At 47.4% G+C, this 19,269-nt stretch overlaps 2 protein-coding genes across 3 annotated transcripts; one reads left to right on the top strand and one right to left on the bottom strand.

Annotated features, from left to right (window-relative positions):
• Positions 1-3,536: 3,536 nt before the first annotated feature.
• On the top strand, positions 3,537-7,069 carry HYPK (huntingtin interacting protein K). The gene is made up of 4 exons (XM_083476100.1): positions 3,537-3,751; positions 6,072-6,127; positions 6,666-6,717; positions 6,849-7,069. Exons 1-4 carry the CDS (start codon positions 3,578-3,580, stop codon positions 6,942-6,944), a joined length of 378 nt encoding a protein of 125 aa, XP_083332226.1. The 5' UTR covers positions 3,537-3,577; the 3' UTR covers positions 6,945-7,069.
• Positions 7,070-7,879: 810 nt separating this feature from the next.
• On the bottom strand, positions 7,880-14,664 carry MFAP1 (microfibril associated protein 1). 2 transcript variants are annotated; one of them, XM_083476097.1, is made up of 9 exons: positions 11,598-14,664; positions 11,193-11,412; positions 10,727-10,856; positions 9,985-10,172; positions 9,629-9,737; positions 9,380-9,540; positions 8,935-9,094; positions 8,557-8,646; positions 7,880-8,391 (listed from the first exon to the last, which is right to left on the bottom strand). In XM_083476097.1, the coding sequence occupies exons 1-9, from the start codon at positions 11,677-11,679 to the stop codon at positions 8,209-8,211; spliced, it is 1,323 nt and encodes a 440-aa protein (XP_083332223.1). In that variant the 5' UTR covers positions 11,680-14,664; the 3' UTR covers positions 7,880-8,208. The 2 variants fall into 2 exon arrangements, with proteins under 2 accessions (XP_083332223.1, XP_083332224.1); XM_083476098.1 differs by having other exon boundaries at positions 9,629-9,733; positions 9,981-10,172; positions 11,598-11,790.
• Positions 14,665-19,269: the final 4,605 nt, after the last annotated feature.

The following is a 19,269-nucleotide window of genomic DNA, read 5'->3' on the forward strand; positions in this document are numbered from 1 at the left end:
TTATTTGTGGGGCCTGCCTGGTGTTTTTACATGAGTAGGATGCGTGCTTTTATTTAAAATGCATCTCTGGGTTATTTGTGGAGCATAGGAATTCGTTCATTTCCCCCCAAAAAATATAGTCTGGTCCCCCACAAGGGACAGTGGACTGGCCCCCTGCTGAAAAGGTTTGCTGACCCCTGATAGACTGTTGACTGGGGCAGGTTATAGGAACCATATGACATCCTTGTTGCAACAGCTCCGCTGGTTACGTTTGTTTCCAGGCACAATTCAAAATGTTTGTTGTGACCAATAAAGCCCTATCTGAAAGACCATATTCTTCCATATAAACCTGCCTGCACTCCGAGATCTTCAGGGAAGACCCTTCTCTCAGTCCTGCCAACCTCACAGGCATGCTTTGTGGCAACACAGAGCCTTCTTGATGGCTGCTCCCATGAACTTCCTAGAGAAGCTAGAATGGCTCCTACCTTGTCCAGTGCCAGCAGGTGAAGACTGTTTTATTCCGACAGGCCTTGGGGAACTGACTCGTTTTGTGGGGGTTTTGAAGGAAAGGGCTTTTAATACCACTGTTTATTTTTACTGTTTTTATTAATAGCTTTATTCTTTATATTGTTTTACTTCTATTGGAGTTTAGTTGCTTTTTAATGATGATCATAGAATGGTAGAATTGGAAGGGACCATGAGGATTATCTTGACCAAACCCCTGCAATGCTGGAATATACAGCTGTACCATACAAGGATCAAACCTGCAACCTTGGCATTATCCACACCAAACTCTAACCAACTAAGCAACCAGGGCGTATATGTTTTTAGCTTTCTGTATTTTATCTGTTGTATTAATTTGTGCAAGTCACCTTGAATCCTGGTCGGGGGGCAAATGCTGGATATAAATAAATATAATAATTAATGATATGAACAACTCTAAAGCAACAAACAGGTTTGGGTCACCTTGAAGACAAACAGGTGAGAACCTGACATTTGGGGATTTGCCAGATGTCTAATCCCTGTGAAACAAGGTGGGGAGGCCACAAGAATGACAACTGCTCTACCATCCTGCTTATCCAGTCCTAGAGAATGATTTCCACACCCTAGCTGTTGCAAGGAAGTGTGGGTGGGTATCTGACTCCCAGGGCCGTCTTTAGCAAATGCGGCGCTGGGGTGCAAATATCCGCCCAGCGCCCCCCAAATTACCACGGACAGTGTTGGGGTGGCCGTAGCTGCGCACTGCCAGCCATCCAGGGGGGGCGGCGGCACAACTCTCCCCCATGCCGCTGTGGGAGAGCGATCCTTGCAGAAGCTTGGGAGTGAAGTTGCGCCCCTCCCAAGCCTCCACGGGAGGAGAGCGATCCCCGCAGAGGCTTAGGAGGCAAGCTGCGCGCCCGCAAGCCATATGGTTGGTGGGGCACAGCTTCTATCCTAAGCCTTTGTGGGGATCGCTCACCTCCCGAGGAGGCTTGGGAGGGAAGCTCCACGTCCGCCAGCCTTATGGTTGGCGGGGCGCAGCTGGCGGGTATGCAGGGAGAGGGGAGGCCGCAGGCAAAGCCGCAAAGCTCCCCCACTTGCTGGGACGCCCCTGAGAGGCCGGCGCCCTGGCGCGACACACCACTATGCCCTATGGGAAAGATGGCTCTGCTGACTCCCTTCCTGTGCCCTCCCCATCAATGTGCTACGGAGGGGCCCCAGGTCCACTGAAAGGCTCAGCCTGCTTTCCCCTGGGATCTGTCCTCACCCAGCCACTGCCACACCCTCTGATCTTTCTTTTCCCATGAACTGCCTGATCTCTGAGGTCTCTGCTATGGCATAATAATTCCCTCCGCCTAACGAACACCGCCTCCCCTGTGACATTAGGCACATCCCACCTTACCCACACTCTGCCTCTTATTCTTTCCAGGCCTGCTGTCTTGTGAAGAAAGCAGATAGATTTTTTTGTCTCTCTCGTAATACTAAGAGCTCACTGGGGCCCGTCCAATGGAACTGGATGGTGGGAGATTCAGGAGAGACAAAGAAAAGCACTTCACACCGTGGATAGTTTAATAACGGTATTTGCTACCACAACATGTAATGATGACCACCAATGTGGATAGCTTTAAAATAAAATTATTAGATAAATTAAAGAAGGAAAAAGCTACCAATGGCTACTAGCCACAATAGTTGTGTTCTACCTGTACTCTCTTATATGCCTCTGAATGCCAGTTCATAGGAATCACGAGTGCGGAGAGTGCTGTTATTGCACTCTGGCCCTGCTTGTAGTCTTCCTCTAGGGACATCTGGTTGGTCACTGTGAGAACAAGATTCTAGACTAGATGGACTTTCAGTCCACATCCACAAGAGGTCCGCCATCTGTACTTTTCTGCTTTTCCTTTTGACCTCACTGTTTACAATTCTACCCACATGCTTGCCCTTCCAGGATAACTCAGGACAACACTGATGACATGACCTGTAGGCCCACAAAGGCTTACATTGGTTAATTTTTAGGGTGGCACAAGACACTTTGCTTTTCCTTAACGTTGTGTTTGGAAGTCTGTGGCAGCTTATCTCCATGCCTGCCCCCCGCCATAACTGGTGTATAGAAATACCTGTCCCTAACATTTAGACTGATGCAGGTTGTTCAGTTTCAGGGTTAAATGCTGACTGTTTCTTTTGGGGGGCCCTGGACAAAAATGTGAGCAGCAATACAAAAAGCCAGGCTTATATCATACCTGGGACTGGGCAGCAGTGTTTGTGTCCCCTTCCCAGAAAATGGAGGCTTGTCTGCTCTTTCAGTCTTGTTTCCAGTAAATGGGGTGCTGTTTATTTTAGCTTTAGTTTGTAAGCATCTAAAAGTGACTGTCCATTGGATGAATGGCATACAGTTGGCTTCTGAATTTGGGCTGCGAGGAGGAGGGTCAATGAACTAGCTTGACCTATCCTCCAATCTCAGGGGACATTGGGGGTTTCTCACAGTTGCTTTCTCCATGTCAGATAAAATATAGGAAGTGGGAAGAATTTTGTTGCAAAAATGTGGAAACAGTGATTCACCTCTTCCCTCTGGGCCATTCCTGTGATCAATTCCACAGTCACTCAATCCGCATTTTCTTTAAATAAAACCTGCCAAGAGACTGAATAATAATAATAATAATAATAATATGAACAAATAATTCTGAGCTACCTTGCAGGGTTGTTGTTCAATATCTGCAATCTGCCTCCATCTCTATTGTACAGCATACATTGCAGTAGTCTACATGGTACTTTTCAGTGTTTGAAAATCTTGTGAAAGCCACATTTTTCCTATGAGAACTCCAAAGGAGTAGAGCCCTTTGCTTTTGTTGCTCTCGTTCAGTTTTCTGTCCTCCGCCCACCACACTTATTTATAACTGCTAGGTTTCTTATAGTGCTTTCTCTGAACAGCTATTGGGGTGGGAGCAAGAAGGTCAAAATGAACCTGGAAGCTCCACCCGCAGATGTTTGGCTCGCCAATCTACATTCCACTCTCTATGGTGGAGCCTTGCACCGGCGCTCTAGGATCTTGCGCTTTCTCCTTTTTCCGCTGCTTCCGGAAGCGCGCCTTACCACGTGACGAGCGCGGAAGGCAGACGGAGCGATGGCGGCTGAAGGGGATGTCGAGCTGGAGTTAGAAGCGGAGCCCAATGGCTCGGCAGGCAGCGGAGAGCGACCAGCCGAGAAGCCGCGGAAGCACGACAGCGGAGCGGCCGACCTCGAGCGCGTCACGGACTACGCGGAGGAGAAAGAGATCCAGAGCTCCAACTTGGAAACGGTGATGAGCGCATGCGTTTGGCCGGGTTGGGGGGCTCTGGTTGTCATGGTGACCGCGGGAGGGGCGGAGCCGGTTGGACTGCACCGCTGCCGAAGCGCCCGTTGGAGCCCCAGCGCCGTACGTGGGAACGGGGAACCCTGCATGTGTGGAGGCTGCCCGAGGCCCCTGCAGGCATGGCTGGACCGCCCGTGTGAAGCATCGCCTGCCCTGCCACCTTGTTGCTATTTCTCTCTTACTGCCGGTTTGGGGACTTTTGCTTGCGGTGTCCTTTGTCTTTGGGGCTGGAACTATTTGGCCTTCCCGGGGTTCTCTGGGTGGGAGCCCATTGTTTCGCCTCCTCAGACAGCAAAACGCCTCATGCCAGTCTTGTGCGGGCCTTTCCTTCCATCGCATCTGTAAGAGGGCATGGCAGTTTTCTGGCAGGTTCAGATCCACCCGATGTCGTATGGCATCAGGTGATTGACAGGTAGGCAGCCCCTGGGGGTGGTGGCCATTTTTTTATTTGGCCCACCAGAGAAAATTGTTTTTCCCTACTTCTGTTCTTAAGGGTTGCTTTCACTTCTGTGAGCCTGCCCAAGGTTTAAGACAAGAGACTCCCCGCCGCAATTGTTCAGTTGGATGTCCTTGCCAGCAGGTTTACAGTCTAAGAGGCACATTGCAAATAGGAATACAATTAAGCAAGAAGACAAGTAGGCACCGATTCTACATAGTAGTACTCATAATGATCAGCTGGGATGGAGAGAAAGAGGTACCGGTAAATGGCACTGGTCTCTTACCAGAGAGGATGGAACAGCCTTACTTCCTGCATCTGCCATGTAGCAGCTGCCATTCCATCAGGCTGTTGCAAAGAGAAACAAGGAGAAACTCTTGTGCTTCCTGATGGTGGCGCTACACCTGTGAAATTCTCTACCTAGGGAGATCCACACCCTTTCCCTTAACATTCTCAAGGATGGTCATTTTAATCTAGGACTTTTTGATTTGATCCCTGCTGTTTTGAAGTTTCTTTTGCTTGTTTCAGTGCTGCTGTTGTTTATACTTCTCACACTATTTTTAATTGGTATTTTGTTGTACTACTTGTTGTAAGCTGGTTTGAAAAATATTTTAATATAAATGATTAAAAGTAGCCCTCCTGTGCTTTGTGAATCAGTACTTGTGACTGCCCTATCACAGTACTTGTGATGTGTAAAAGGAATTGATGCATCAGCAAATTATTATCTGAACCATCTGGTTCAACCCCTTTCCTAACATTCCTTGCAGTCAACATTAAAAAAATACAATTCAGATTTGCATTGTAGATTACCCACATTGTCTAGGTGTGGAAATTTCTCCCACAGAGAACTTTTGCATAATTATGAGACTTGTGTTTTTTCAGGTGCACATTGAGCTTAGAAACTCCCTGCACCAATTTCTCTTTACATACCTCAACAGCAGCAGTTCAGTGACAGGAAGCCTAATTTTCAGGGTAGTTCACAGCCAGACTTCTACCCGAAAGTGTATCATTGTGAATTGACATGCACTGAATCTCATCATCCATTCTGTTGGCCACCCACCCAATTAGAAGAGAATAGATTGGAGTTTTCATAGACTGCTTGATTTTGACTACCTAGAATTATTTGGGCTCCATCATCTAGGGCTGGGAGAGATCAGCTTTTCAATATCGCAATGTATCACCAACCAAACACTGATATACTGCCAGGTGAAGGCGCCATTGCACTCTAGCCCTCAAACCAGTCCCGGGCATTGTATTGATACATCATCCAGGCCTACCATCACCCCAGTTAAGTGTACTAAATTAAGTAAACTGTACTTCATTGCCATTTGACTACATTTTTTGAATTTCACTGCCATCTGGTTGTTTTTTCTCTATACTTGTGTTACATAAAAGCTCATAAAAGGTAAAGGGACCCCTGACCTTTAGGTCCAGTCGCGGCTGACTCTGGGGTTGCGGCGCTCATCTCGCTTTATTGGCCGAGGGAGCCAGCGTACAGCTTCCGGGTCATGTGGCCAGCATGACTAAGCCGCTTCTGGCGAACCAGAGCAGCACACGGGAATGCCGTTTACCTTCCCGCCGGAGCGGTACCTATTTATCTACTTGCACTTTGAGGTGCTTTCGAACTGCTAGGTTGGCAGAAGCTGGGACCGAACAACGGGAGCTCACCCCGTCACGGGGATTCGAACTGCCAACCTTCTGATTGGCAAGTGGTTTAACCCAGAGCGCCACTGTGAGATAATTTGGTTGCTCTTTAAGGTACAAGATTTTGGTCTGGCTATTAATATTAAAGTCTGAGGGTGTGTGTTTAATTTGCTTTCTCTTGTTTAGGCAATGTCAGTGATTGGAGATCGAAGATCCAGAGAGCAAAAAGCAAAGCAGGAGCGGTGAGTGCCCTGTTTTCATCTCCTGCTAAGGGAGAGAAGCCTTGTTTGCTTCAACCAGAGCTGTAGAGGTGACACACAATGTGTAAACATAATTCAGTGCCAGATGTGCATGCATACTATTATTGCTAATGTATTATCAACCCTTCACCTGAAGTTCCTAGGGTGGGTTACAGCATTAAAACATTAAAAACCATGACCAAGCTTGGAGGTAGCAGTGTTTTTATGAACATCACACCACAGTGGAATGGTGTCTACATGCTAAACTGCTGTTTAAGGACACATTTCCGTATTCTAAAATTGTTTAGGAGTTAGGCTTGTTTTGCTGCACTTGACATTAATGGGGGGAGCTGTTTCACACCAGTGAAGCGGTGCTTGGTTGCAGAAAGCCAGAGCTGTGTTTTTATTATGTGTAGTTCCCATTCTGCCCTACCAGAGCACTTGGAGTGGGGATGGGGTGGCAGTAAGGTCTGCATTCCATTACTAGAAAGTGGAGCAGGATAAGAGAGTCCTAATTCCTCTTTCCTTCCTTCCGTTTCAGGGAAAAAGAACTGGCCAAAGTCACAATCAAGAAAGAAGATTTGGAGTTGATTGTGAGTCTAGCACAGTGTTGATTGGACAGCTTGGGTGGTGGCTCAGCATTGACAGGGACTGCTTTCTGATGTCACTACAGGCCATTTTAGTTGTCACCTCTTGGTGAAAAATCTTCTTCTTTTCCTTACAGATGAACGAGATGGAAATATCCAGGGCAGCAGCAGAACGCAGCTTGCGAGAACACATGGGGAACGTGGTGGAAGCACTGATTACCCTCACCAACTGAGGGCCGCCTGCTAGATGGACTTTTGGGGAGCAAGGGAAGGAGATAGCCTCTCTTTGGCCTGTTCTGCACAGGTTCTTTGCATATGATATTTTAAAGCTGCTGGAATAAATATACCAATTTTTTTTTGAAGTTGCTGTTAATGTGGTTTATAAGATGTTTATTATCATCATCATTTGTTAAATTTGTATACTGCCCTTCATCCAAAGATCCCAGGGTGGTTCTCAGCTGACTGAAGGACTAGTTGTGGTAAACAAAAGGGATCCTTTTGTTCCATTAAAACAACAACTTGCAAAATTCAATCTAAAATTCAGGCTTTTAAAGCTCTTGGGTGTTCTTTTCCAGACAAGGAGAAACAGTGGAGTGACGCGCAGGAGACAGGAAGAGAAATCAACAAGTGGGCAGCTCCCCCCCCCCTTTCCAGTTTGGGTAGGCAGAGTTGCATTGTAAACTATACTGTGGGCCCTTAATTCCCCATAGCCATTATTTTTGAGGCAACCAGTACTGGAATTTTCCTAAGCTACTATCGGCAATCCTTTAGATGGAACTCAGAAAAATGAACGGGTTTGTGGGAACAGGAGGCCAGTTTTGAAATCTTTCAGGAAACTATACCTAGATGATTTAAAAACTTACATCTTGCACACTGGGGTGCTGGGCCATATCCAGTTGTTGCCAATTTAAACAGCACCAAAGGGAAGCTGTACCTACAAAGAACTTGAAGCTCCTTTTTGTGCTTTCATAGCTTTTACATCCCACACCTGATGTCCTATGAGTGTGGGGCCTAATTCTGCCCACAAGCCAGAGAGGTTACAAAATGTGTTTCTCACACAGCACTGCCAAGCCCCCTTTCTACTAGAAGTGGGTCTGACTATCTTATTAGAGCATCATGTCTGCCACAACAGGTTCCCTACTTGTTAGAACATTACCACAACAGCAGCTTGGTAAGAAATACATTTAATACAGGTGTCACCTTGCTTTTCTCTCCCCCGCCCTACAGTGCCTCTAAAGAGAACGAGAAATATTTACAATTGGCAAATGCCTCGCAAAACTAAAAACAGGGCTGTAGAGGGAGCTGGCATACCTCAAGGGCAATGATGAGCCTGCTGAGCTGGTGCTAATTCCTTAAAAACGGGTTATGGTTATGATTCAAATCCTCCATCCAAAGATGACAGAAAAAGTGGGTCCAGGCCTTTGATAATCTATAGTCCCATGCCACAGAAACAGGGCAAAACTGATCCTAACAGTGCCCCAAATTATTCTTGATGACTCAGGTAACCTTCCGCTTCTTGGCAGAGGGTCTCTCAAAGACATCCCTCACACCAGCTGCCTTCTGCTTGAAGAACTTGGTGTTCTGTGCACTCTCCTGTCCCCATGCAGAGTCAAAAGAGGTTGTATCTTGGTCTACCAAGTGGGTGTACTTTGTTCGTCCAGAGCGCCCAAAGTTCTTCACCTGCAGAGGAAAGAGTTTAAGAAATGGAGAAGCTTCAAAGAGAATTCACTTTACTTCAACCCTTCTGGAATTCTGGTTGGAGGGGGCACATGCATACAACACCAGCAAGCCAAAGCTAGTTGGGGCTCCGAGCCCAAACAACAGAACCCCCTCCTTCTCATGTACCTGCATGACTTTGGGTAAGATGGTCTTGTTGAAGTGGTCCTCCAGAGTTGGAGCACTAAAGTCCCTCTTGTATACATCCTCATCTTCATCCTAGAGAACAAAGAGCACAGCAGGTAAGTAGAGACATGTTTGCTCACAGTAGCCTCTCCACCCTTATTCTACCAAGCATCCCTAGGCTGGCCTTGGGAGAAAAGGTCTGCATAGTATAGCCTAAACAGAAAAGAACACCACTGTTCAGGGACTCCTTGAGAGAAGTGATGGAATTCAGCCCCCCTCTCCCCATGGCGGCTATATCCTGGATAGCAGCTTCCTTTCCTTTCCAGTGCACATTGAGTTCTTGCTGTGTATTCAATGGCAGGGCTTTGACTGGGAACTCACCATGAAGAAGGCCCCCCGGTGGTAGTACTTCTGCAGGAACTTGTATTTGCCCTTCACCGCCTTGTTGGTAATGACCTTGCCGTTGGCTCGGAGCTCAGCCCGTCGTTCCTCCTCAGTCAAATTACGCACTCGTTCGATTTCTGCCTTCTCTTTCTCTAACCTGTGTGAAGCAGAACATATCCTCCTTCACTCCAGACACTTGATTCTGCACAGGAGATCTCTGTAAACATCCCTCTCCAGAAGTGTGGATAGATCTAAATCCATTCCACTTCAATTACGGATGTCCACTCCCCAACTTTCTGCTCACTGCAGAAGACTCTGTCAGCTGGGGAATGGATATCAGCAAGATCAGATCCACACCCGAGGAACCTCTTCTTCCTGGCTGGAGCAACCCAGAAGACCTCTCCCTCCTCAAATGGACTGTGCAACATCCCATTTCACTTACGCCTCACGCTCCTCTCGGTCCCGCTTGATGCGCTTCAACTCCCGCACTTTCCAGGCCTCATACTCTTCCTCATCATTCTCATCATCAGTGTCCAGAGCATCAAGGGCTGCCAAGGAGCGCCTGTTCTCCTCCAACTCTTTCTTGGTTTCTTCTTCAACAATCTACAGCATGTTAACAGAGAGTGAGTGTTTTGGGGAACTCAGGCTCCTCTAACCCTGAAACCCATTTGCCTGCCTTTCCTAACAATACCTTCAGGGTGTACTTGCGCCTCTCCTCAGCCATTCGCTTGGCCTCCTGCTCCAGTTCCTTCTGTTTCAGTGCTTCGGCCTCACGCTCCTGGACTGTGACTCTGTCCTTCCTGTAGAAGACATCGGAGATCAACTCAAACCACCCAAGCCAAACCAGCTGCTCACTAGAACCAATCATCTCCCTTGTCATAACCTTCTCCTAAGAAGCACCCCACAGACTTGCATTTATGTGTTGTCAACAGAAGGCAACTCTGAAAGTAGCCCAAGCCGGGAAGCTCTGATAGGGAGGCTCTTAACTACCAACTGTGCTTTAGAAACCAGCCTCCCCCCTCCCTGCTCAGGACTGATGGCACTTGCTTGCGGATGAAGACAGGTTTCAGGCGTGGCTCAGTCTCATCCTCACTATCTGTGTACTCCTCATACTCGGACTCTGATTCGGACTCCTCTCCAGAACGGCCCTCATCTTCCACCTCCATGACTTCCAGCTCCTCATTCTTACGTTCCTGTGCACGCTGCCGCATCATGCAACGACGACGTTCAATTTCCTATCAAAAAAGAAGAGCTCAGTGGTACAGCATCTGCATAAATGCAGTCCCAGGTTCAATCCCCAACATCTCCAATTAAGGCTGGGAGAACTAAACCCCTGGAGAACTGCTGCTAGTCACTGTAGATCTACTGAGCTAGATAAACCAATGTGCCAACACAGTATAAGGCAGTTTTCATATGTTCATATCTGGAAAAGGGCCATAGCTCAATGGTCCCCATCAGGATCTCCCAAGAAGAACTGGGGAAAGTGCCCATATCCTTGAAGAGCAAGGAGTCTCTTATCATCATTTCACTTCTATACTGCTTTATAATTTTTAAAGAAAAAAATATCAAAAGCGGTTTACAACCTACATTAGAACATCCAGAATAAATGTCAAAAATAAAATATATGTACAAAGCAGGAATGCTTTAACAGGAAATTAAAATATAATCTTAAAGTTTCAAAATAAAGACATTATAAAGGTGGCCAGCTACACACATTTCCACCCAAGATTCAGAACCCAACACCAAAACTGGGTAACTGGAAAATGTGGCTCCTCAGGCCTGCTCATACCTCATCGTCAATCTCCTCCTCTTCCTCCTCACTGGTGTCCTCTCTCTCCACATGCCAGGCCTCTCCTTCCACTTCTGAGTCACTCTCCCCTATCACTTCTGGTTCCACAATCTTACGATGCCTTGCCAGCCTAGAACACAGACACCCACCTTTTTGAAATATTTTTTACTAGTTTTTATAATTGCAATACTCACAAAATAAGATCAAAGAAAATAAAACAAGCAAATCAAGAAAAGCAATATGGAATACGACACAAGAATACTGTTTGGGCAGGTGCTTCATGAGTCAAATAAAGCTCTAATTACACTAACTCCCATTTTTAATGTGACAAAATGGCATTCAGCTCACAAAACACCCCTCCTATGTCAGGTGATCACAGTCTTTCCCACACAGATTGTCCTCTTCCACTTCATGCCAAGCGCAACCTCCCAAGCAACTCTGCCCTCAACCCTCTGCTGCCCCTCACCTCTCCTCCACATCCTCTGAGATGCGGTTCTGCAGGCGGCGCAAACGGGGGTCGCTGGCCAGCTCTTCCTCTTGCTCCTCCGGTTCCAGCTCCTGCTCCTTGGCCTTCTTGATGAACTGGAACTCCTCGTCCTCCTCGTCTGAGGACTCCATGGGGGCATAATCTGGCCGCTTCCCCGAGACGTAACGTTTTACTTTCACCTTTTCCATCGAGATCTCCCCTGGAAGTGGAGCGAGAGGTCAGGAGGGGAGAAACTGAGCCTGCCCCAGGGCGCCCCCCCCCCCCGCAGCCCCTGCCCCAGGAGGGAGAAGAGCTCAGGTTCAGCTGCTTCTCTCCCCCCCCCACCATCGTCCAGGATACGTATGATTCCCCCTATGCCCCGCTCCCCGCCCCAGGACGCCTCACCCTTCTCGTTGCGGACGGGGACGGCCCCCGCCGTCGACTGGATCGGGGGCTGCTTCATGAGGGCGCTGCTGGAGCCCGACATGGCGGCGGTGTCTCCTCCTCAGGGTCTGGCGAAAGGAGCCCTCACTGAACCAGGCACACAAACACAGACGCCAAGCTCTAGCCGGAAGCTCTGTCCAGAACAAACCGGAATCGGAAGCCAGGTAGGACGCCACTACGCATGTCAGCACACAAGTTTAGGCGTCACTTCCGCTGTCGCCTGACCCCCGACTAGGAGCTTCCGCCGTAGCGTGTTCGACGCTCCTTAAGCGCCCCCCTGGCTCTACGTACGCGCGGGTGGGGGTGAGGGCGGGGCCGTGTGGCTCCGCCTCCACGCGGGGGAAAACGGTCTTGCTGAGCAGCGCGTTCATCTCCTTCCTCCCCCCCTTCCCCATGTCCTGTGACCCATTTTTCAGCTTCCTGCCCCCGTTTCGTTTTCCTGAAAGAGGCCCTTTCATCTTGGCTATTATTCATCTTGGCCTGCACTGCAGGGGTGTCGTGAGCCACTCTCAACCAGTCCAGCCTTCGTGAGGGCGCGGGGCGGGGCAGAACTATGAGCACTTTTTGCTTCTGTATTTGCAAGGCTATTAAATAATAGCATGAAATTAAATTGTGAAACCGCTTTGATACTTATTTAAATAAAGCCAGTAATAAGTGCAATTAATAATAGACGTTTTTAACCCACCCCAAAAGTACCTTTCTTTTTTAAAATAATAATAATAATGAAATAAAATCTGTGTTAGAAAAATCAGAGGGGTGTAATAAGCAAAATCTGCCCTTATTCCCTTATGGGGGACACAAGAGCCCTTATAGAGTCCTTTGTAGGTTCTCCATCGGTAGGAGAAAATAACACAGGCCAACCAGAGAATATAGAGAAGCAAATGAACTAGTAAGGCTGATCTGTATTGAACTTGTTGCAACAGGGTGCTCCCCTCACACGCAGGAAAGGAGGAGGACTCAGAACCAAGGTGTGCCTGCCCTTATATAGACATTTTAAATTGCCTTCTCTGGAGCTCAAGACCACCCCTCCATACATCATACATACATCACTGAAGGGGTGTAACCCCCACAAACATCATACCTACATCACAGAAAAGATGGTCTACAACAGAAATTTGAATGTAGTTGTTTTTCCTGTCTGCCAGGTTATCTGAAAATGCCTTATCTGATTGACTTTCCTGGTAGTCTGGCCATTCCTTTGAGATGGTGATTTCCCAATTCCTGAGACAATGGGAAGGTTCCCTCACCCTCTCCCTCTTTGCAGAGAAAACATTTGGTCAGTTTGGGAGTCAAAATGGTTTCAGGGCGGTCTTCCTGTGCTGCTCCAGATATGTGGTCCACATATTGTACATGCTTGGTTGGTACATTTATGAACATTTATTATATATATAAAAGATCTTAATTTTTTTTATTACAAGGGGGGGTGTCTTGTTGGCCATGTGTTCCCACCCACTCCTTGATCTAGAGAACACCAGAACTAGAAGCTCCTGCAGCAGGTGGTTGCCCACCCAATACTTACATGGAGGGCGAGGAGCTCACCCACCCAGTGATCCCTTCCAGAGCCAGTGGTTCTTTTGTCTCTGCTCTCTTAAGAAGTTATTCCTAGTGTTAAACCAAAACCTCCCCTTTAGCCCCATTAGATGCATTTCTGCCCTCTTCTGTGTAGCAGCCCTTCAGGTCCCTGAGGAGTGCAGTCATGTTCCCCACCCATTTTGTTTTCCAGCCTAAACATGCTCAATCTCTTCAACATTCCCTCATAGGGCTTCTTCCCTATACATCTCAGAGCATGTTTCTTGCTCTCTTCTGAACCTGCTCCAGTCTGCATATCCTCCATAACCCCAGGTGTGGTCTGAGGTTACTTGTGACTAAGGTTTGGGCTGCAACGTCATCAGTGTGCATATAACTTGCTCTGCCTCTGTTTTCCACTTCCTGGTTCCAGAGAGGCCATCTGAAAGAGGCAGTTGTGGTATGGGCCAGGGCAAACAAGCTGAAACTTAATCCAGGTGTGGTGATGGTAGTGTGGATGGGGAAACCTATTGGTCTGCTGAGGAGGAGTCAGCAGGGACTGACTGGACAGGGTCCTCTTGAGGGATCCGGTTCGGAGCAACAGCTGCCTGTTCCCAGTCCTGAGGCAGCTCACCTGTTCTGCAGGGTTTCTCAGACACAGAAGTTCTCAGCAACCTGCTTTAGTACCAAAGGATGGAATTCATTTAATGTAACCCTGCACACCTGAATCCCCTAGGGCTTTCCTGATCAGCTTCTTATTAATCTCAAACTATGCAGAGACTGAGTCTGTTGGCTACAAGCCATAATGGCTCTGTACTACCTTTAGTATTGGTGACAACATGCCTCTGGACACCACCTGCGTGGGCACACAAGTTGGGTTAGTGCTGTTGTACTCATTTCCCGTTTGACTCCTGAGTTCTGACCCTTCCACTTCCCTCGAGACACATTTGTGGACCAGGGTGTCAAGTGGAGCCCCACCCTGGTGCAGTGTTGCCTCCTGAGGGACCATGGGGACATGCCAGACCTTCCCAGCCAGCATCTGCCATGCGTAATGCATGCTTTCCCTTGGGGGTAATTGAATTTCCACAGGAACCGGTGTGTGCATTTGCTCATGTTTCTCCATAGCTGTGCTGACAACATCCTTTTCAACTGAAGAAAATTGCCCCAGGTGGATTAGAATCAGCAACATCCTGAACTTGTTTGTTTCTGCTTTGTGGACTAAACCACAGAGTGCCCTCACTTGGTACTGCTGTTCAGATAAGCCACAAGCCATAGCCAGTGTTGGAAACTCCCATTGTTCTAGGTGCATTTTGCGACAGGGAATTTCATTAGCGTGAGCAGTTTCTGAGCTCTGGACGCAGCACTGTGTCTAAGATTCAGATTAAAACTACAGAGTGGAAGGAAAGGGGGACCTTTTTCTGCATCCCCGCTTCCAACTACTCTCTGAAGACTGAAGAAGAGACCCTCTTAAGAATATTAGGAGGGTGGGCAAGGGAAGGACTAGACCATGTCAAAAATGAACATAATATAATACTTTAACTGCAGTTCATTCATTTTCAGCTTTGCATTCTTGTATACAAAAGCGCATCTAGACATTCTGTTGTTGCGCCCATAACCTAGGTTTAAGGTGCCATTTAGCTCCTAGCTTTCATATTTTAGTTACTAACACTGGCCGTAGTCACTGGGAGATACATCTGAACCTGAGCTTATGGTTTAATGCTAAGCCAAACTATGGTTTCAATGAGGGTAACATGATAGTGGTAGCAGGATGAAGGGAGGAGTAAGGAGCTGGGAGTTTTGCTTCATGCACTCACATGCATGCTCTCTTGTTCATGCAAAGCTATGGTATGCCTTCATGTCACATGGAGACTAGGCCATTATCTCTGGTTGGTGCGCTGTGTCAGGGATGTTAGGGACGCCTGTTCTTTTAACACTGCTTTTGCATTTTCTGGAGTTGGGCTTTCTCTCCCAGCTGAGCACTTGCTAGAGCAGCTGTTCCATCACATAATGTCTGTGTATCTTCAGGTTACTTGACATGTTACTTGACATGATGTGGAGATGTGAGGTTAGGTTTTCCTGGTTGGGGGTCTTGTTGTGGCCTGGGAGCTTGCTCCATAGTCTCTCAGTCTCCCATCATCTTTTCCCTCACTCCTTACATGCCTCACTCCCCTTCATTTCAGGCCCAAGTATTAGAAAGTCAGTTAGGGGAAATGGTACAGTTTATTAGGGTCCAGAGATCTGTGATGCAGGCAGGTTAGGCTACATTCCCATTGCTGCATGGAAAAGAAATAGAGGCTAAATTGTGGATTATGCTTGAGGATATTTATGGACATTATCTGTGCCTCTATTGTCTAGATATCTTGTGAGATTTGCTGGAGCCAATCAGAAACCGTGTTAGAGCAGGACAAACAACGTTATGAACAGTGAGTTGTGGGGCCAGGCCCGTCCCTATCTCTGAGAGTGAGCTTGGGTAGTTAAATTAGGACATGCTCTTTGAGAGAGAACAACATTTGCCTTTCTCTTTACAGTGCAGCAAACTATTTGCTTTGCCTACACAGCCAGAGGCAGTAATGTTTCTGAATACCAGTTGCTGGAAACCACAGGTGGGGAGAGGGCTCTTGTGCTCAGGTCCTGCTTCCGGGCTTCCCACAGGCATATGCCTAGCCACTGTGAGAACAAAATGCTGGACCAGATGGGCCCCTTTTGGCCTGATCCAAACTTTGTTGTGCACAAGGAAGAAGGTACAAGTTTGCGGAAGCGGCAAAGCATAATAATCAAGGACATTCATCCCAGGGACAGAGCCAGCACTGCTAGGCGGATTGACAAGTCCAAAGTATGTGTTTGGGGAATGTCTAGTTCAAGCCACACACTAGGCAGGAACAGTTAGGCCACCTGGCTGTTTTGTGTGCTTTGTCTTTTGAGAGTAAACTGGCAAGATAAATAAACTTTAGGGGGATGGTACATGATTTTGCAATTGAAAAGTCCAGGAAAAAAATAAAGTTGTAAAGTGTTTATGAAGTGTGTGCTGCTGCATTGGATCAGTAGAACAACAGGAGAGTGTTTTTATTAGGACAATTAAAAGTTATGACATAGTTTTGTTGGAATCTTTTTTTAGATTGAATGTTTATTAAAAATCGCGGGTACTGCTGGTGGTTGGAGGCATGGCAGAAAAGCCCCCGTGTAATGTAAGAAAAGTAAAATAAATTTAAAATGGCTTACTTTTCTGACTCATGAGAATGTAGGGATTGGGTTGTGGTATGCCAGTGGGAGGTGGTAGCCTGGGTTACCATTTTGTACTGGGTTCCCCATAGATTGTGCTCTCTGGCTCCCACCTCAGGGTTCCTAGTGTCTGGTTCCTGTTCTGTTCACCATTGGATTCCAAATCTGACCCTTTGATGTTCTGTACAATTTGGCTTCTGGCCATGGGGCAAAGATCTCTGTGGAAGTTGCTCCTCCCAGTGTTTGTTCCCCTCTGTTGTGCCCCCCATGGCAGGCTCTCCTGTTTGCATGGAAGAGGCTGGCTGTATCTGACCAAAGAGGCCCCATCTAGTCCAGAAGCCAGTTCCCAGAGTGTCCAGCCAGGTGCCTCTGGGAAGCCTGCTAGCAGGACATAATCCCATCAACTGGTATTCAGAGGCACACCACCTCTGGTACTGTTGGTAAAAGAGCCACTGTGGTTAGTAGCCAATTGGTGGCCCTATCTTCCATGAATGTATCTAATCTCCTCTTAAAGCCATCCAGGTTGGTGACCATCACTACCTCTTGTGTGTGTGTTTAAGTATGTTTAACTGTATGAAGTGGTACTGAATTTCTCAATGTTCAGCTCTATTGGGTGGCCCAGAGAGTTCTAGCGTTGTGTGAGGGAGAAAACTGTTTCCATTTGACTCTCTAGAAGTGGCTTCCCCCACCTGGTGCCTTCCAGATGTATATTTTTAAATTATAGCTCCAGTCAGGCCCAGGCAGCATGAACAATGGTCCAAGGATGATGGGAGTGATAGGCCAAAAGACCTGGAGGATGCCAGATTGGGAAAGACGGCTCTGGAGCTGAGGTGGTAAGTCTTTTGTGGCCTGAGGACCCCGTTGCCTTTTCACTGGGTTCTTCAAGTGCCAGTGAAGAGTGTGGTCAAAGTGGTTGTAACTATCTCCGACACTTACACACATTGGCAGATCCATATGTCAAGCTCTTCTGCCAAGGTTCAAGCTTTAACACCTGAACAAAGCCGCAATTCACAAAACTGGTGAAGATGGGAGTGGAGCCTCTCATCATCTAACACATCCTGGTAGGTTTCGCAGAAATGAATGAGCTTCCACTTCTGTGGAGATTTGTGAGTTCATGCATGAAGCAGTAGATAAGACTGAGCAAAGGGAATATGAGAAATTGCCTCTCAGAATTCATGTTGGCAGAGTTTGTCCCTCAACCCTGTAGCTTTGTGGTGAGAAGGGTTAGGGTTAGCAATGGCAGGGGTTGGAGCCTAGGATAACCCTGCATCTTCTCATGCTGCTGTTCAGCTAGGCATCCCAGCAACTCTTTTATCACAAGCCTGACAAATCTGACTCAGCTTTACTGGAACTTCTCATCCATTAACGCTGATAGTCTTTATTTGAACTTTGTTACTTTATTCCATGTGCAGCTGTACTCATTCTATCTGTCTGTTACAGTTTTGTTTTGCATCTTTTAATTTTCATTTGTTGTTTTACATACATTATTAAATGAAGAAGAAAAAATCCACCTTCTCAGCTATTTCTCCGCAAGGAGGCATTATTTCCTCAAGTCAGGCTCAGCCAGGAGTTTCCTGCTCCAGCAAAATCAGCTGGCAGCTACCAAAGTGCAGGGATGATGATGCCACAGAGGGAAGCTGAAACCTGAGCACCTGAGAGCACGCAGAGCTGTGCAGACATCTTGTTCAGGTTTGCCTGGGAATATGCAGGATGTTGGCAGTGTGGCGTTGTGTGGGGTTTCTTTCTCAGTATGCTGTTCCGTAGTGCTTTCACCCATTCAATAATCGGTAGTAAGCAGAGGAATTTGCTAGCTGCTCCTTTTAATCTGTTTTAGAGCAATTTGAATTTGTAAAGTACTTTGCTGCCAGTTGTCCAAAATTCAGTTTTCAAATTCAAAGATGGCTTCACCATTGCTCTCATTTTACAGATGAAGTACCGAGCTGACAGCATTATGATCAAGGCCACCTAGTGAGGCTCAGTGTGGCATTTGTGGATAAGCTAAGCAGTTCTTTTCAGGGGATGCCCGCCTGTGTGATTGCTTTCTGTAGGAGGGCCCAAATACTGGGGCTGTTTATAGCCTTTGCTACCAATATGTGGAGAATGTGCAAGAGCTTTTCAGTGGTGGGGAAATGGATGCTGCTGCCTCTTTTTGGGGGGGGGGGAGAGAAGGGGTGCCTCTTTGCCATTTTAGGAAGGACCATTTCCAGAGGATGGGGGGGACGACAGGTGAGCCGTGCTTAGCAGGGCCTGCTTTCTGCACACTGAGAACTTGCTTCATTAGCAGGAAATCCTGGGACCTCTTGGGTTTCCGATGCATATCTCTGTTTCCCCCTGAAAACCACCTTGAATCAGCATTTGGGTTATGAAACAAAATTATCAGTAATTTCCAGTAACTAAGCTGACCCCAATTCTGGTTAATGTAAGAGGTTTCCTGCCTGCTTGGTATTTTAGTGACAGCAAAGCTACCTGCTTGATTTCCTGTGCACTGTGAGGAGAAGCTCACGCAAGATGCCTCCTGGAGCCTGAGGGTGTCTATCACCTCTGGGTGATGGAAGTAAGAGTCATGGGTAGTTCCTTGGTTGTGGCTGCAGAGGTCTAGCTTCTGAGCCCACCCCAGTTAAAGCCAAAGTGATCTTAAGAGTGATTAGGAAAGAGATCTGACAGAATAAGGCTGCAATGCTGCAGTGTCTGCCTGTGATGTGTCCATGTTTTAAGATACCAGGAAAGGCCATAGCTTGGTGTACCCTCATATACTGTGTCAGGTAGGAGGGGGCAGGCAGCAACCTGGATCAGACACAAGTGGGCTTGCAGGCGCCACCCATCACCTGTGCCTGCAAATTGCTTTGAAAGGGGCTTTGCATGTCCTCACAATAAACTGAAGCCCCTTTGAAAACACTATCTAAGTGAT

This window comes from Podarcis liolepis (assembly GCF_965112155.1).
Source record: "Podarcis liolepis genome assembly, chromosome: 14".
Taxonomy (NCBI): domain Eukaryota; kingdom Metazoa; phylum Chordata; class Lepidosauria; order Squamata; family Lacertidae; genus Podarcis; species Podarcis liolepis.

Coding starts and splice junctions, on each gene's coding strand:
- MFAP1 (XM_083476097.1), bottom strand. CDS start 11,679: ATGTCGGGCTCCAGCAGCGCCCTCATGAAGCAGCCCCCGATCCAGTCG. Junction 10,173..10,726: donor AGGAGGAGATTGACGATGAG/GTATGAGCAGGC, acceptor CTTTTTTGATAG/GAAATTGAACGTCGTCGTTG. Junction 9,541..9,628: donor GGCGCAAGTACACCCTGAAG/GTATTGTTAGGA, acceptor AACATGCTGTAG/ATTGTTGAAGAAGAAACCAA.
- HYPK (XM_083476100.1), top strand. CDS start 3,578: ATGGCGGCTGAAGGGGATGTCGAGCTGGAGTTAGAAGCGGAGCCCAAT. Junction 3,752..6,071: donor AGAGCTCCAACTTGGAAACG/GTGATGAGCGCA, acceptor TCTCTTGTTTAG/GCAATGTCAGTGATTGGAGA. Junction 6,128..6,665: donor CAAAAAGCAAAGCAGGAGCG/GTGAGTGCCCTG, acceptor CTTCCGTTTCAG/GGAAAAAGAACTGGCCAAAG.